Genomic DNA, 16524 nt, shown 5'->3' with positions numbered 1-16524 from the left:
TGTCCCAGCAGTGAGTGTGGTGGGGAGAGGAGATGGGAGGCTCTCTGCTTCCTGTAAGTTTACTTGGATTGTTGTTGTATGAAAGTTATTTCCATTTTTATTTGAATGTAGTGTTTAGTACCACATGTTTAAGAAGGTGGTTTTTCTCTTCATTTCAACGTTTAGGCAGCTCATCATCAAACTTGTATCCTTTTCTGCCTCCCTGAGGTGAGAAGGTCTTAGACTAGCAAAGGGTCTTTTCTTCCACATTGAGGTAGAGAAGGGGGAGGGGGAATGGAGCCAGTGGAGGGTGTTCATAGTCTTTGCCTTACGTCATCTGTCTTTTCTCATGGGACATTTTTCTGTCCAAAAGAATCTTTTCATCTGGTCACCCTTTTGTTGAGTCAATCACCTGTCACATATTTACATTCCTGGTGCGCCAGCGCGGGACTGCAGAGGTGAGTGAGCCACCACTCTGGAGGAGGCTGCAGTGGAGCAGCTGGGGCTCTGAGGTCAGGCAGAGGGGATGGGTGAACAGGGATTGATGTGGGACATGCAGGAGAAGTTAGTAAACCAAGTAATGTTTCCACGTGGCCATGCTTATGGGAGGGCCCAGAGTGGCTTGTTGCAGCCATAATCCAGAAGTACACAGAACCAGGCAGGACCCTTCTTGACTCCATGGGAGATTTATAAGTTGGTTTTTTTTTTTTTTTAATTTTACTGTTGGTTTTGTTTTTGGCTTTATTTCCTTGAAAAACTGCAAGTGATAAATTAAAACTTCAGTTTCAATAATACATTAGTGAAAATTTGGCTTTGAATGGCCTTTATCATCCTGAAATTAGCTTATTTTTCCTGCTTAATGTCTATTAGCGCCTATGTCTAACGTTTTTCAAGAGGTCACATCCATGTTGTTGGCACCGCATAAAAGGCTTTGAGTTTTGTTTTTAAGGCGTACATGTATACATTAAACTGGTCTGCTTTTACTCAGTCCTTCTCCCCTCGACTTCCACAGCGCTGACCTAGTTCTTTCTCATTTTCTATAGACAGATTGCATCAATCTGTGCATCTGCTCAGTTTGAAGCATGATGTACTTTGTTCTGAGTTGAGAGACATCCATATGTGAAGACTTTATATTGAAATGGAGCACAAGTAAAGACTTTAAGTTCCTTTCTTTTCGTTATTAGGGAGACTCAAGGTGAACATGTCCCTCAATCTTGAAAAACGAAACTTCTTTCTTTGATCATGAAATTCAATTCTAGTGAAAAACCATGCTATAAGGCATGCACAAACACAGGAATGAAAGATGTTATCCTGGGATCATTCCAGAGAAATTATTGACTGTGTTTTCACAAGTAAGATCATATGAAAGTATCAGCTTTCTTTCCCAAAACTGTCATCCAGCCACCACTGACACAGCATTTACTGAGTGCAGTCCCCGCCGCTTAAGTGTTGGGAAGGTGGCGATGGAACAGACGAGGTCCCCAACCTCAAACAGCTCAGCTTAGTGGGAATACAAAGTTGAAAAGCTTGAGGATCATCTCTTCTGGGGAGAAACAGTGTATGCAGAAGCACAGAGTTTACAGGAGCATTGGGCCACGTGGGAGATTGGGATGAGAGAGAAGGCAGGAAGGAGGCTGTTAGAGACGGAGCATATCTGAAGAGTTATGCTAAGCAGTGTGGGCCTTACTTTATTCTATAGACAGTGAGGAAGAAGACGTTCAAGTGCATTAACAAGGAGTGACGTGATCATGCTTACTCTGGAAAATATCATCCTTATTGCACTGCAGGCGTTCAGAGCAGGACTCCTCAAAATTGTAGTCCATGAGCCAGCGCCACTGTCACAAGAACATGGGAGGGAACTGCACAAAGCAAGAGTAGATTTTAGCAAATTAACAGTAATTTTATGTTTCTTGCATATATTTAAATGTGGTCTCCTACTTAGTACTTCTTTATTTTTAATGTTTCAGTCTTTTGTTTGTGTTACATTTTACAAAAATATTGGTCTGCAATGGAGTGAAATTAAAAAAAAAAGCCATAGACTGGGTAGCTTAAATGACATAAATTTATTTTCTCGTATTTTGGAGGTTGGACATCCAAGATTAAGGTGTTAACGGGTTTAGTTCTGCCTGCGGCTTCTGTCCTTGGTTTCTGCAGCCTTCTTGCTGTGTCCTCCCGCACCTTTCCTTTATGCATATGACCCCTGGCATCTCTTCCTCTTCTAATGTGGACACCAGACATGCTGGATTAGGGCCCCCTTAACAAGCCTTGTTTTAACTTAATGACATATACATACATACATACATACACATACACACACACAATATACATATATACATATATGCGTAGTTTTATATCATTGTTCATTTATGCTTGTATGCTTTCTCCTTTCAGATATATTCCCCACAAAATTCCCACCACCAGTTCACCCGTAAACTATCACCATAGTCACTTGTGCTCTTCTGCCCCCGTTTTGATTCCTCTACCCTTGCAGAATGTCTCTGATTTATAGTTGCCTGCTAATTTGGTTTTTTTATTTATTATTACTGTTTTTTGTTTGTGTATGTGTGTATGTTTTCTTTTATTAAAGACAGTTACATTCTGAGGTACTAAGGGTTGAGACTTAAGTATAAGAATTGTGGGTGGGAGTTGTAAAGTCAACCCAGAGCAGGTTTCAATTCAATTCAATTTTTACATGAAGATGAAGGTATCTTCATCTTAAAAACTAATACACTTTATGCTTCCTCTCCCCCTGCCAAAGGAAGACAAAGAACTTGGAGAAGTTCCTTCCCTCCAAAATCATATTCAACTCAGACATCGTATTTGTATAGATATAATCATAGTCATTTGATTATTATTGATTATTATAGTGGCTACTATATATTATATACGTGTGTGTGTGTATTATAGTGGCTGCTTAATATTTTCCTAAAAGAGCTGAAGTAATTTAAAAAAGAGTATTAATTAAATGTGATTAAAAATATTAGATTATTTTGTATTACTGAAGAAAAATGTTCTGGGAGAGGAAACACTGTAGAAGTCAATTTGTCTTATAGGTGGTAATGTTAATTATAAAATAATCTGGTTGTTTTTATAATAATGCTGAAGAGTTCTGTATAAAATTCTCTTTTCCTCTGCTTGGACCACATCATCCCTTCCCCTTTTACCCGTCTTAACACTTCCACATTCTCAGAGAAGCCTTTGCTGACCCTTTCCCCAGTGTAGAGTCGGTTTCCCCTTTATTCTCAGTACAGCTTTCTATTTACTTCAAAATACTTATCACAATTAAAATTATTTTATTTGTAATTGCTTAATTTTGGTCTCATCCACTAAAATGTAGCTTCACAGGGGACAGCAGTCGTGTATTCTCTGCACACCACTTTTGACCTACAATTCCTAGCACTAAGTATTCAGTAAATATTTGTAGAATAATTCAACCAATAGAATGTTTCAGAGTACAACTAAATTTTTCATTTGGCTATAATTTCATGCCTGCGAAATTGGGCTAATTTATATTTTTATTTCTGTCTAGAATGTGGCAGATCAGATTGCATTTCAAGTTGCTGGTGGATTAACAGCCCTTGAACACATTCTTCAAGTTGTGGTCCCAACCGCAAATGTGAGCACAGGTTCACGGATTCCTCCTAAGTAAGTATAGTTTTTTCATCTGTCTTTCACATTTCATTTGTGAATCATTTCTGCCCTATGGTTTCCATATGGGGGTCCACAAAAATTTTTATGTGTATTCAGGCTTAAATAGCAAACGCTTATGCTCCTCATTGGGGAGAAAAACAGAGGTGCTGGATGTCGCTTACACAACTCAGATTGAGCCTAAAAGCCTTATAGAGAAAATCTCTTTGGTCTCTCTAATCCTAAATCAAGGAGAACTGATAAATTCCTGGGCAGTTCTAACAGTTTACAGAAAATGAGCAGGAATGCATGGAAGTGAGGGGAAGCTCACTTTGTGTGTTGCGTATAGAAAAGAGGTGAATAAGCACATGAGCAGAGGCCTGAGCTATGAAACTGGATGCCCCTGAATCCAGGAAGCGCAGTCTGAGGCCAGGACTGCCCCAGTCCAGGGCCCCAGCCAAAAAACTGGGAACTGAATTGCATTTTCGGTCTTTACTACAAATTGCTCTTTGTCATAGGATCCTGCAGAGCCATTAGACCTAAGATCTGCTTTCCTCGACCACCTGGAAGGTAGTAGCAGGCAGTGTTATTTCAGAACTATTGTATTCCTGTCCATGTGTAACTTGCACAACTTCTAGATACTTTATAGAAACTCATATTTACAGTTTAAATGAGAGATTTTGATAAAAGTCTGTTTTTATCACTCAGAAAGCTTTTAAATGTTTAATTACCCCAACAAAAGTTCTTCATTGGATTCAACAGAAAAACAAATTCCAAGAATATGTTTTCTTTTTCCCTGAGAGATATTTTAGTAAAATGGAAATACCAGCAGTTTCAGAGTTAGGCTAGTATGGATTCAGTTTTACCCCTGCCAGTTACTAGCTGGGAAATTTTGGGCAAGTGCCTTAATTTCATTTCGTCTGTTTCATTTGTTAAACAGCAATAATCATACTCATATTCACCAGGCATTGCTGCCGTGGAGATCAGTTGAAGTAATGTATGTGAGAGTTTTGTTAACCTCAAAGTGTTATGTTAAATGTTAGGTGACAGTTTGTAAAGTAGTAGTCTGGTTATCTGCTTGCCTTGGACTTGAGACATTTCAAGTGCAGCTCTGAAATGAGTTTGCGTTCCTCTGCTCTTCTGACAAGGTAGATCCTAAAGGCAGAAAGTACAGCTATCCTTCAAGTCAGGATGTCTCTTTGTAGCCCAGAACTCGCTGTCGGGCAGTTCCAACACACACAGGGGTTTTCTACCCCGAGACAGTTGGTATTCCTGATCAAAATGGACTTCACTGGCAGTGTATGGCTTTGGCATCTTGTCGTCACTCCGTGTAAGTTCATTGACAGGGAGGGAGGGAGGAAGGAAAGAATAAAACAGATATTTGAGATAAGAAAGGAAATGCCATTTGATTTGGGGGAGCAGTGCTTTGGTAACTGTTCCTAATTCATGCCATTCATCTTAAATGGACCTATAGTTTTTTTGTTTGTTTTTGTTGTTTTGCTTGTTTTCTGGTAGTCTCAAAATGCATGACTCTACCTTCCTTGGCTGGTAACCTAGATTGAATACCTGTCTCCCAGAAGCTGCTTGTAATATCGTGGTAAAGAACTTGTTCTGGTGCTTCTGAGGGGTATCTGTGCCTCTCATTTGGGGAAGAGGTTACCACAGTTTCTAAAAAAAAAAAAAAGGACCTCCCCTGGGGGCTCAGGCAGTTGAGCGCTGCACTGTGAAGATGTCCACAGCCTCTGCAGCTCCGATTTGATCCCGCTGGCCAGCGAGGGTCTCACATGGTGCGGCAGACCGCTCCTGTCTCGCCCGCTGCTCCCCTCAGCAGTGTGTTTCAGCCAATCTGCCTGTTCTGCTCCCCACTCTGTCTCTGGTGAATCGTCTCACCCTCCCGCACCTCTGGTCTACACCCCACCCAGCTCTTGTATGCATAAATAAATAAATCTTTAAAAAAAATAAATAATAAATAAATAAAAATAAAAACATAAAAAGCCTAAGCAAGATTTGCACACTCACTTTGGAAGCCCTGAAGACCAGACCAGTGCTCCTCTGATGCCCACGAGCCAGCCACGGTGCCAGGATTACAGTTTGTTCCCTCATCTGACCGTATGACAGCAGATGTGTGTTTTTATCAGGCCCCACTGACTAAGAAAGCCAGCACGCAGGATGGTGGGCTTCTGGCACTGACTCAGCTCAAGATCGTGACTCTGATTTCTAAGCTAACCCTGCTTCTCAGTGCTGCGGGATGAGTTATGAAAATGTTCTGCTGCTCACAAAGAGAAGGACAAGAGGAGCTCTACCGCTATTTCAGACTAAGATATACACGTAGAGCACACTGGTAGTCATGAGTCAGCGACTAAATTCAGATGGTTTTTTCCTCAGATTTTTCTAATTGCACTCCTGCATGGACTCCTGCCCTGGCCTTGAGCATTCCCTAATCCCTGCACACACTCCCCCAGGCCCCTGGCACACCCCCTCCATGGCATGCTTCCTGAGTTCCTGGAAGTATATCCCTGACCCTGTGTGTTTCATTGGCTCTCTGCAGGCCCAGGCCCTCCTCTCATCCCTCAAGGGCTCCTGTGTTAGCACGCTGTTCCCTTCCCCCGTGGCATTTCATGACTCTACCTCAGGAACTGAGTTTTTTTCTCCTGCATTAATTAATTTTTTCAGTGATAAGCAGAGATTTTCTGGCATTTTGGCCAATTTCTAATAAGTGACCTTGTAGATCATCTACAGTTACTGTGTAGATTACCTGTGACTACGAGCTGATATTTCATCGCCCCTGTGACCCTAAGCTCCTTGGTCCTCTTTTCTTACCACTCTGCCCCTCTCCTTTTCCACTTGAAGGATGCCTTAATTAATTCATTAATATACACTATAATTAATTATTCCTAGGTATCTTTCTGTGAGTGAATTTTTGTTCCAGCAGAAATTTTTAAATGTGAAATTAAGAATTATAAATGTTTCTGAAAATTTAAATTTTTGAAACTGTCTTGAAGCTGTAGTGGGTGATTTTGCTTTTGTGAGAATCAGGGAAAGTCAGTAAATCTGCTTGAATCTGTGCCTCCCCGGTGGCGCAGAGGTTAAAGACAGCGCTATCAAGCTATCGCCAGCCGCTGCATCGTGAGTTTGATCCCTGGCCTGCCAGGGATCTAACCCACATGACACAGCAGACCTCTTCCATCTCGCCCGCTGTTCCCCTCAGCAGTGTATTTCAGTCTATCTGTCTGTTCTGTTTTCCACTCTCTGTGGTGAATCCTCTCACCCCCTTATCTCTGACTTACACCCCATTTCTTGTATGCATAAATAAATAAATCTTTAAAAAAAAAAAACCTGCTTGAATCCTTTCCAAATTATCATGTGAGGACTTAGGTGCATGCTATTCCAAAACCAAACTTCTTAACAAATGTGCTCCACCAGAGCTGTCTTCTGTGCTAAGAAAGGTTGACTTGAAGCAAGCCTCTTTCAAGCCACATGTATCTGCCTTTGGATGGCGCATGTTGCCCCACCTCCTGACTCACTACCGAATGCAAGCCCGAAAGAATGGATGACGTAGTCTTTCCTTCTTTTCAACTTATGCTGATAATAATTATTTAACATAGTTTTTAATATTTGAAGTGAATGGTGGTTTGTCATTTTCTTTGAGCATAAAGAATTCCCTATATTATGTAAATAAGAAAATGGGTCTGTTGTGATTAGGAGCTGTGGCCAAAACTTTGTTGTGTTTTTATAGTATATTTACATAGGGGCAGTGATAATAAAATTGAAAACTACCACTTGCTGGTATTCCACATCCCACACGCTCTTCAGCAGCACAAAGAAGCCAGTGAATCTTTGGACCTATTAAAAATGACCACTGCACCGATCTTGTCCTGCTTGCCTTTACTTATTCGGTCTTCTCTGTTCTTGACAAACACTCATGGGCAACAACAGGGCCAAATTGTTAATGCACCAGGTCACTCTAGGTTGTTCTGTTGGAGAACTAACTGGCCCTATTTTTTCTCTCTCAGTCTTGCTTATCTCCTTACAGTGTCCCTCTGGACACAATTTTTTCCAGAGAAATAGTTTCATCAACATGAAGCAAAGCAGACAGCTTGGTATTGTGGAAAAATATACAGACTCTGCAGTCAGATCTGAACTTAAATCTCTGCTTTTCACCTTCAGCCAAATCACTGTATAACAGAGCTTCAGTAAAGTGGTTAACACTACCAAACTGGGTGGGGCTAATTATTGGCTGTTGGGAGAATTGAAAGTACATATGTTTATTAAGTGCCTACTGCAAAGCAAACACTTATTTAATATCAGTGATTTTTGTTGTAATTGTTATTGTTTTGACTCTGCATCACAGTACTTAATTGCTGAGCTTTAAAGCCCTAAGTCTTTGTTATTTGGCTTCTAAGAAGGTATGCTCTATTAATTTTACTTGGACATTTGCTTCTTTTACCTTAAGTCCAAACTTCATCCTGGTAAATTTTAACCCTGCCTGTCAAGATCCTTTTTTGGATCCTGATTTGGCCTGCAATTTAGCTTCTTTAACTTTGTGCCAACATTAAAGTTGATCTTTAGAACATAATGTATCTTCATCTAAATCATTGGAGGGAAAATGTCAGGTTGGAGAATAGGTCTTTCAACACTTTATTAATGACTGTATTATCTGGTACTCAGTTTGTTGTGCTATCATCTCCCTAAATAGATTTTAATTTCTTGGGATAAGAAACCCAGATTCATTACTTGTAAATCATACAGCATCTTAGTAAGTATTGTTTGACTGCATAAGTGAGTTCTTTCTCTCATAGATGGACATAAGAATAGGGAACGCTGTATCAAATAGTGGTTTCTGTGGGCTTAGACACAGTCACATCTGAGCCATTACCCTTTCATCTCCCTTCTTGACTTACTTTACTTTATATTCATCTTAGCCTCACTGCTGTTGGTGTCCTTTTCTTCTGGTTGTGATGAACACTGCACGTTTAGACATCGCACCCGTGTTCTTTTATATCCATGTGATGCTCCCTCAATGGCCAGCCCCTGATTAATCCAAGAATAGACCTTTGACTTGAGGTATCTGTCCCTCCACTAGCCAGCTGGAACTTAAAATCTAGCCCAAAAAGTTAAACTAACTGCTACAGGGCAGAATGAGGGGCACCCCAGAATCCAAACCTCCCCTCTAAATGGATTCTGCCATCTGCTGCATCAAGACAAAACATACTCTAGTGCACAAGATCTTTAATGGAAAAGAATTTTAATACAATTAGTGTCAGTCTCCTCTCCAGCTTTTCTCCACCCTCCAGCTGCACCCTCCCTGGGTGGGGCAGGGAACCTGGCATCTCCCCTTTACCTGGGGGGACCCCCCTGTTACATAGCCTGGGTCATTCAGGTTTCTTAATCATGAATAGGCATTTAAAAAGTTGTAAAACCCCATCTTATCTTTTCTTCGGTATTTGAATTGAAAAATCATGTAGAGTAACTTCTGGGATGGCCATTGCAGGGCTGGGTTTACTGTTGAGTTTAGCAGTCCTAACAAAAGCCATTTGGGAAAAAAAGGAGACCAGAACTGCCTCATGAGCGAGTGAGATGGGGCTAGAAATGAGAGCAGTACAGGTCACCTGGTGGGCATTTTTCCCACCCTCCTGAGGCCTGGTAGTTCATTTTCTCCTGAATATACATGGAAGTTCCTGGTAGTCTTACAATAGATGGATTTTTTTACTTGAAATATTTTGAATGAATTTCTGTCCCCTCCAAACAAAAGAGCATGATACCTTTAAACACAAATACCTGTAAATATAAATTTTTTTAAACTTACACAAAGTTGAAAATGTGCTGTGAAGCCTTTCATGTGACCTCAGAGTTGTTTTTCTGAATTCTTTCATATCAAGAAAAGAATGAATTTAAGTGCCCACAGCGTAGAGTAGAAATAAAGAGAAAATGCACACTCTACAAGTTCAGTTCTCAAGGGTACAAGCTGGGACTGGCTGAACTTTACTTTCTTCTTCTAACCCTAGCTTGGAAAATCTGTGTAGAAAATTATGTGCATTAAACTTGCTGTCCCAGGATCTAAGGTAAACACACTTAAAAGTAAAAGTGCATTCTTATCTTCGGAATCAAAGGTAGGAAAATGTATGTATTGTTCAAGAACTATAAACATTCCTATAAAAACAAATAGCAGTGCTACTCATGTTCTTTATCACTCTTTCTTAGTGGCCCTTGGCTTTAAAAATGCTTATCTTGTCATTAATTTTAGAATTAGAACTTAGTCGAATCCCAGTACATCGTCTTATATTTACAAACAACAGAAATGTGTGTTTCCTTAGACTCTGCTGTCTCAGACTTGATCATAACGGACCATCATTAAACATGGTAATAACAAGTTTGTTCATGTGGCACTTAATCATTTTGCCAATTATTTTCTGAAATTGCCTATTTTGAATATGAGGTTAAGACGTTTAAAAGGTAAGAAGATTACAAAATAGTTCTCCTTCCAAGCCCACTCTCAAAAAGCCCTAGCAGCAATATGCAGCTCTGAAACTAATCCTGAAGGTCAAGATGATGCTTTTTTAAAAACTAGGTCTTTATTATTACATTTCACAGTGCCATTTCAACTGTAGGAAGAAGGTCCATCATGTGGAAAAGACAAATGAGGCTTTGTTAGTGAAGTCATTTTATAGCACTTATTAACAGAAGGAAGAAAAGCATTTGGGTTATATCATTTCAGGGGAAATATTTTTGGAATTAGTTTTGTTCCTCTAAGGGAAGCCATTGAGTCTCCCTATATTATTAAATATCTATCCCACAGCATGTCGTCCTCAGGTGCCTTACACAAAGTTCAGGACTTTGCATTGCCTCTTGCTCCTCTCTTTCCCCCAAAAAGAAATGCATAATTGTCATTCTATTAATAGATGGGATTAAGTTATTTTACCAAAACCGCACTGGTAAAGGATGGATCCATGTTTTCTGATAAAATTAGCAGTTTTAAGACTTTTTCTTAGCCCAGTCTGTCCTCAGGCATGTCCTTTCCATGTGCAAAGCTCTCAAGTAATAGCAATAGTTACTTACTGACTTAACAGAATCTGTAACTTGACCTGTCATTGTTAAATCGCTCCTGGGACATTATTCACAATGTATTGAATCTCTAGATTGCTTGCTGTTTCCTTTACACTAATGGTTTCTCCAGAGGATTGTTTTCTTCTTTTTTTTTTAATATATATTTTTTACATAATTTTTTTCATTTTTTGTACAATGTATGCATTTTCATCTTGGTTATACTCCCCATAAAATTCCCACCCCTCCTTGTTTTGATCCTGCTCCCTCTTCCTCCCCCCCACCCCCCTGCCAATGTGTCTCTGGTTTATAGTTGCTTGTTGATTTTGATTTTTACTTTATTATAGTCTTTTTCCTGGTCCCTTATTTAGATTTTCTAGATTCCTGCTATGAGTGAGACCATCTGGTATTTTTCTTTCTGGTTTATTTCGCTGAGCAAGATCCCTTCCAGCTCCATCCATGTTGCTGCAAATGGCATGAGTTTATCTTTTTTTGACTGCTGAGTAATATTCCATTGTGTTTATGTACCACATCTTCTTGATCCAGTCATCTGTCTTTGGGCATTTGGGTTGTTTCCATAGCTTAGCCATTGTAAATAGTGCTGCTATAAACATAGGGGTGCAAGTGCCCTTTTGAATTAATGTTTCTGTGTCCTTTGGGTAAATACCTAGGAGTGGAATTGCTGGGTCATATGGAAGCTCCATCTTTAGCAGGTTGAGGAATCTCCACACAGCTCTCCATAGTGGTTGGACCAGTTTGCACTCCCACCAGCAGTGCAGGAGAGTTCCTTTTTCTCCACATCAGAGGATTGTTTTCATTAACCCTAGCTATTTATTATTGCCTTAAGAAAATCAAAATTCATATAAACAGTTCTCTGCACTGACAATTGAGTTACTATGCATTCACATCTCCCCTATTTTTTCAAATTTATTCATTCAGCAAAGATTGTTATCAAGCTAATGTCTGTTAAGTGAGTCCAAATTTCTTAATTTCTTTTATAGAAACAGAAATGTATTTTTATGGTGATGTGTCAATGCATTAACAATTGATGTAAAACTCATGGCCAAATCCCTTGATGTTCTTGACATTGGAAAACAGCAGTTTTAATGAAACACTCTGAAACTCTTTGAAAATTATGAACACTTTCCTAACTTTGTCATCTCTTTTATCATCTTCGCAGACTTGGATTCTTAAGATCCATAGAGCAGAAATTACATTATACAAATACATACCTCAGTATATGTGTTTTCTGGACTAAAATTTACTTCTATAAATATATTTATATATTAATTTACTTATACATTTATATATTAATTTACTTCTGTGAATATGAATATAGTCACTTTCCCACCTGGTTAGTTCTAGAACTCATGCCAAAAGTACCTGTATATAGAATTTGAAAGAGGGTAATGTGATTCACTGATGGATTCAGCTCAGCTGGGATTTAGAATGGGCACATTACAGTTAACACCAGCTTTGCTGATGTGTGATCTGAACCCTGTCTCTTAAGACCTTATGAACTAGAGTGTTTTTCTTTTCTGTGTTTTTCAAGTTGTTGTGTCTCTTTGATCACCTTTATTTTTAATTAATGAATTTCTTAATGAGTACCATTGTCTTAACCCTTGTTAATATTTTGAAAGTATGGCATTTCTCCCCTTAGATGCGGTCACTGTAGCTCTCCCACCACCAAAGCACCCCTAGCCCTCCCCCATAATCTATTGTGCTTTCCTCTCCCACCTTCTCTTTCACTCCCCTCTGTCTTCTCCTCCCCTCCTGAATGCCTCAGATCTACAGTCTCCTTTCAGGGGTTTGGTTTTAAAGTTTGTCTTTGTCTGACCCTTTGTTTGGTTTCACTGTATTCCACATATACATGACACTATCCAGTATTCACCTTGCTCCTTCTGGCTTATTTCTTTTAGCATAATCCTTTCCAGTTCCATCCAGTGTTACCGCAGATAGCATGAGTTTATCTTTTTTTTTAATTGCTGAGTAGTAGTCCATTGTGTATATACACCACATCGTTAGCTACTCATCTGTTCTGGGGCCTTATGTTTCAGTATCTTGCCTATTGTAAATAGTGCTGCAGTTAACATCGGAGTGCAGGTTTCCTATTGAATTAGTGTTTTCATGTTCTTTGTGTTCCTGGAATGTGTTTTTGTGTTCATGGAATGGAATTTCTGGGTCATATGGCAAATCCATTTTTAGTCTTTTGAGGAACCTCCACACTGCTTTCCACACAGGCTCAACCAGCATGCATTCCCACCAACAATGTAGAGGGTTCCTTTTTCTCTACACTCACCAGCACTTGTTTTTTGTTTTGTTTCGTTTTTTAATGTGAGCCATACTTATTGGTATGAGGTGGTATCTCATTGTGGTTTTGATTTGCATTTCCCTGATAAGTGATGATGAACACTTTTATGTGTCTGCTGGCCATCTGTTTATCTGTTTGGGAGAGTGTCTATTTAGCTCTTGTGCCTACTTTTTTGATTAGATTGTTTGTTTTCTTTTTGTTGAGTTGTATCAGTTCTTTGGATATCTTCAGTATAAGTCCCCTGTCAAATGTATGCTGTGCAAATGTTTTCTGCCACCAGTATGCTCTCTCTCTCTTTCGGTTGCTCTCTCTTTCACTGTGCAAAATCTTTTTAGCTTGTCATAGTTGTTAATATTCTTTTTGTTTGCCTTGCTGAAGCCACAAAGATATAACTGAAGTTTATGTCATGGGGTGTTTTGCCTGTATTTTCTTCTATGTATGTTATGGTTTCATATCTTATAGCTAAGTCCTTTATCCATTTTGAGTTGATTTCTGTGTACGGTGTGAGACAGCAGTCTAGTTTTCTTCTTTTACATATGGCATTACAGTTTTTCCAACACCATTTATTGAAGAGGCTTTCCTTGTTCCAATGTATATTCTTATCACCTTTGTTACAGATCAGCTGTCCTTATATGTGTGGTTTTATTTCTGGGTTCTAATTTTATTTCGTTAGTCTGTATGTCTGTTTTTGTTCCAGTATCTTGCTGTTTTAATTACTGTGGCTTTATAGTACACTTTGAAGCCTGAAAGTGTAATACCACCACTAAATAGTCTTTTGTGGTCCAATTTAAATTTCAGTAATATTTATTTCTTTAAAGAATGCCATTGAGGGCCTCCCCTGGTGGCGCAGCGGTTGAGCACTGGGCTGCGAAGCTGCCCGCAGCCTCTGCAGCGCCAGTTCGATCCCCAGCTGCCAGCGAGGGTCCCACATGGTGCAACAGACCTTTCCTGCCGATCCCGCTGCTCCCCTCAGCAGTGTCCTTCGTCAGTCTGCCTGTTCTGTTCTCCGCTCTGGCTCTGGTGAATTCTCTCACCCTCCCGCGCTTCTGACTGTACCCAGTGCTTGTATAAATAAATAAGTCTTTAAAAAAAAAAAAAAAGAATGCCATTGATATTTTCATTGGAATTGTGTTGAATCTGTAAATTGCTTTTGGTAAGATTGGCATTTTGACAGTGTTGATTCTTCTGATCCCTGACCACAGAATAGCTTTCCATTTCTTTGTGTCTTCTAATTTCTTATTCCCCAGGCATTTGTTTGTTTGTTTGTTTGTTTATTCGTTTATTAATCTGGTGAGGTTGTAAAAGGGATGGCTTCTTAACTTTTTTCCCTCATTGTTTGCATATAAGAAAGCACTGAGTTTTGTGTGTTGATTTTGTAGCGTGCCTAACTTTGCTGAACTGGTTTATTGTTTTAATTCGTTTTTTCCAAATAACGATAGCTTTACTTCTTTCCTGATTTGGATTCCTTTTATAGCTTTTGCTTGCCTAGTTACTCTAGCAAGGGTACTGTGTTAAATAGTAGTGGTGAGAGTAGACATCCTTGTCTTATATCAGATCTTAGTGGAAAGGCTTTCAGTTTTTCAACATTGAAAGTGATATAGCTGTGGGTTTGTTATTTATTACTTTTATTAAGTTATGTTCCATTTATGCCCAGTTTTTCAAGGGGATGTTGAATCTTATAAAAATCTTTCTTAGCATCTGTTGCTATTGACTATATGGTTTTTATTTTCTTTTTTGTTGGTGTTGTGAATTCCATTAATTGATTTTTGGTAGCTGAACCATCCTTTGTTCCTGGTAATGATCTCACATGATCATGATGCATAATCCTTTTAACACATTGTTGGATTCAGTTTGTTAAAATTTTATTAAGGATTTTTGCATCTGTGTTCACTAAGGAGATTGGTCTGCAGTTTACTTTTTTGTGTTGTTTTTGTTTTGTTTTGGTATTAGTGTAATGTTGGCCTCATAAAATGTGCTTGAAAGTATTTCTTATTTCTCAATTTATTGAAAGAGTCTGAACATGATAGGTATTATTTGCCTTTGAAAGATTTGTAGAACTCACTTGTGAAGCCATCTAGTCCTGGACTTTAGTTTTCTGGGAGTGTTTCTATTTCTTTCCTATTTAGTCTTGGATGATTGTATAATTCTAAGGGTCTCTCCATTTCACCTAGGTGGTTGAATGTGTTTGCATGTAATTGTTCTCTGTTCCTTTTTGTCTCTCTTCCCCTTTTGGGATACCCATTATTCTTATTTTGCCCTTCCTCATGGTGTAGGATAGTTCATGAAGTATACCTTCTTTTTTCTTTGTTTCTCTTTTTCTTTTTCTGTCTTGCTTGTTCGTGGCCACTGACTGACCAACACAAAATGACATCTGGGTCAATGAGCAAATCAAAGAAGAAATTTTAAAATATCTATAGCTTCCTATATTATATTTCATCTTCTCTTAATCTTTTTTTCATCCTGCAATTCCTTTATTTCCTTCTTTGTGTATCACTTTTGATCTTTTGTTCATTGATGTTGTTTCTCGGGACATTCATTTGTTTTTGTGAATTTTCTTGTATATCCTTGATCTGCTTTCCTGCATCTTCTCTGAGTTCTTTGAATTTCTTTGTGATCCAAGCTTGAATTCTGTATCTGATAGGAGGAACAGATCTTTCATGTCTTTGTGGTTAGTGTCTGGGTTATGTTCTCCTACTATGGTATTATATTCCCCTTCAGGCTTCTGTGGCCATTCATTGTGTTATTCTGTCTGCCAGTTTCTTTTGTCAGTACCTGACCAGTGTGTATTTCATGTCTGTTAGGCATGTCTCTATGCCTGCCATGCTTAGCCAGGTGCTCACCAGTGGGGCAACTGGAGATTATTGCTGTTGTCAGGGTCCTCGTGGCCCCGAGTGGGGCCTACACTAGTTACCCAGGGTGGGGATTGCTCCCAAATGGTAACTGAGGGTTGTTGTTGTTGGGTAAGATGCTGTGCAGCCCAGGATGGGGTGTGTGCTAGTTCTTGAGGCACTGGTGGGTAGACCTATGGTTGGAAATGCTCTCTGGAGGGTGGCTGAGGTTTGTCAGTGATGGGCAGATTCTGGTATGGACTTCAGTCATTTAACACACATTGCTTACTGCATATACTTAGCACTTTGTTTAGTATTGTGGGTATAAGATAATTAAACAAGAGAGGCCTTTGCAAAGGACTTGTTCTGCACCCCTGCAAAAACACATGGCATTATCAAATATACAAGAATGGTAAAACTGTCTTATAAATATAGTACTTATATTTAGTAGAGTCTCTGGCATGTCTTCACCAGTTGATCAGATTGTGTCAATGAAGAAATTAAGGCTTAAGAAGACTGAACGATTTTTCCTCAGTCATCAGATTGGCAAATAAGATCCTATTCTAGTATTTGTTCTTCTTTACCTTAACTACCTGCTTGGTTTCATCAAAGAGCCATATATTAGTCTGCAAGTATTTGATAAATTTCCTCTGTTCTGAGACATACGATTTTTGTCTTCAAAAAACCTCCATCATGAATGGGAAGATATGGCTTGTCAATTAGTTACTTTACATCACA

At 39.2% G+C, this 16524-nt stretch overlaps 1 protein-coding gene across 2 annotated transcripts in view; it reads left to right on the top strand.

Annotated features, from left to right (window-relative positions):
* The window catches only part of SCAPER (S-phase cyclin A associated protein in the ER), a gene marked incomplete at both ends in the record, with an annotated part of 375287 nt that overhangs the window by 229569 nt on the left and 129194 nt on the right, over window positions 1–16524 (top strand). For both annotated transcript variants that reach the window (XM_084239451.1, XM_084239450.1), the window contains one exon: window positions 3509–3624. In XM_084239451.1, the coding sequence (XP_084095577.1) occupies window positions 3509–3624 (116 nt within the window). The remainder of the gene's footprint in view (window positions 1–3508; window positions 3625–16524) is intronic.

The sequence above is a fragment of the Talpa europaea genome (genome assembly GCF_964194135.1).
Source record: "Talpa europaea genome assembly, chromosome: 8".
NCBI classification, from domain to species: Eukaryota; Metazoa; Chordata; class Mammalia; order Eulipotyphla; family Talpidae; genus Talpa; species Talpa europaea.
Note: the sequence above shows the minus strand (reverse complement) of the source record. Positions and strands in the feature narration are given on the sequence as shown.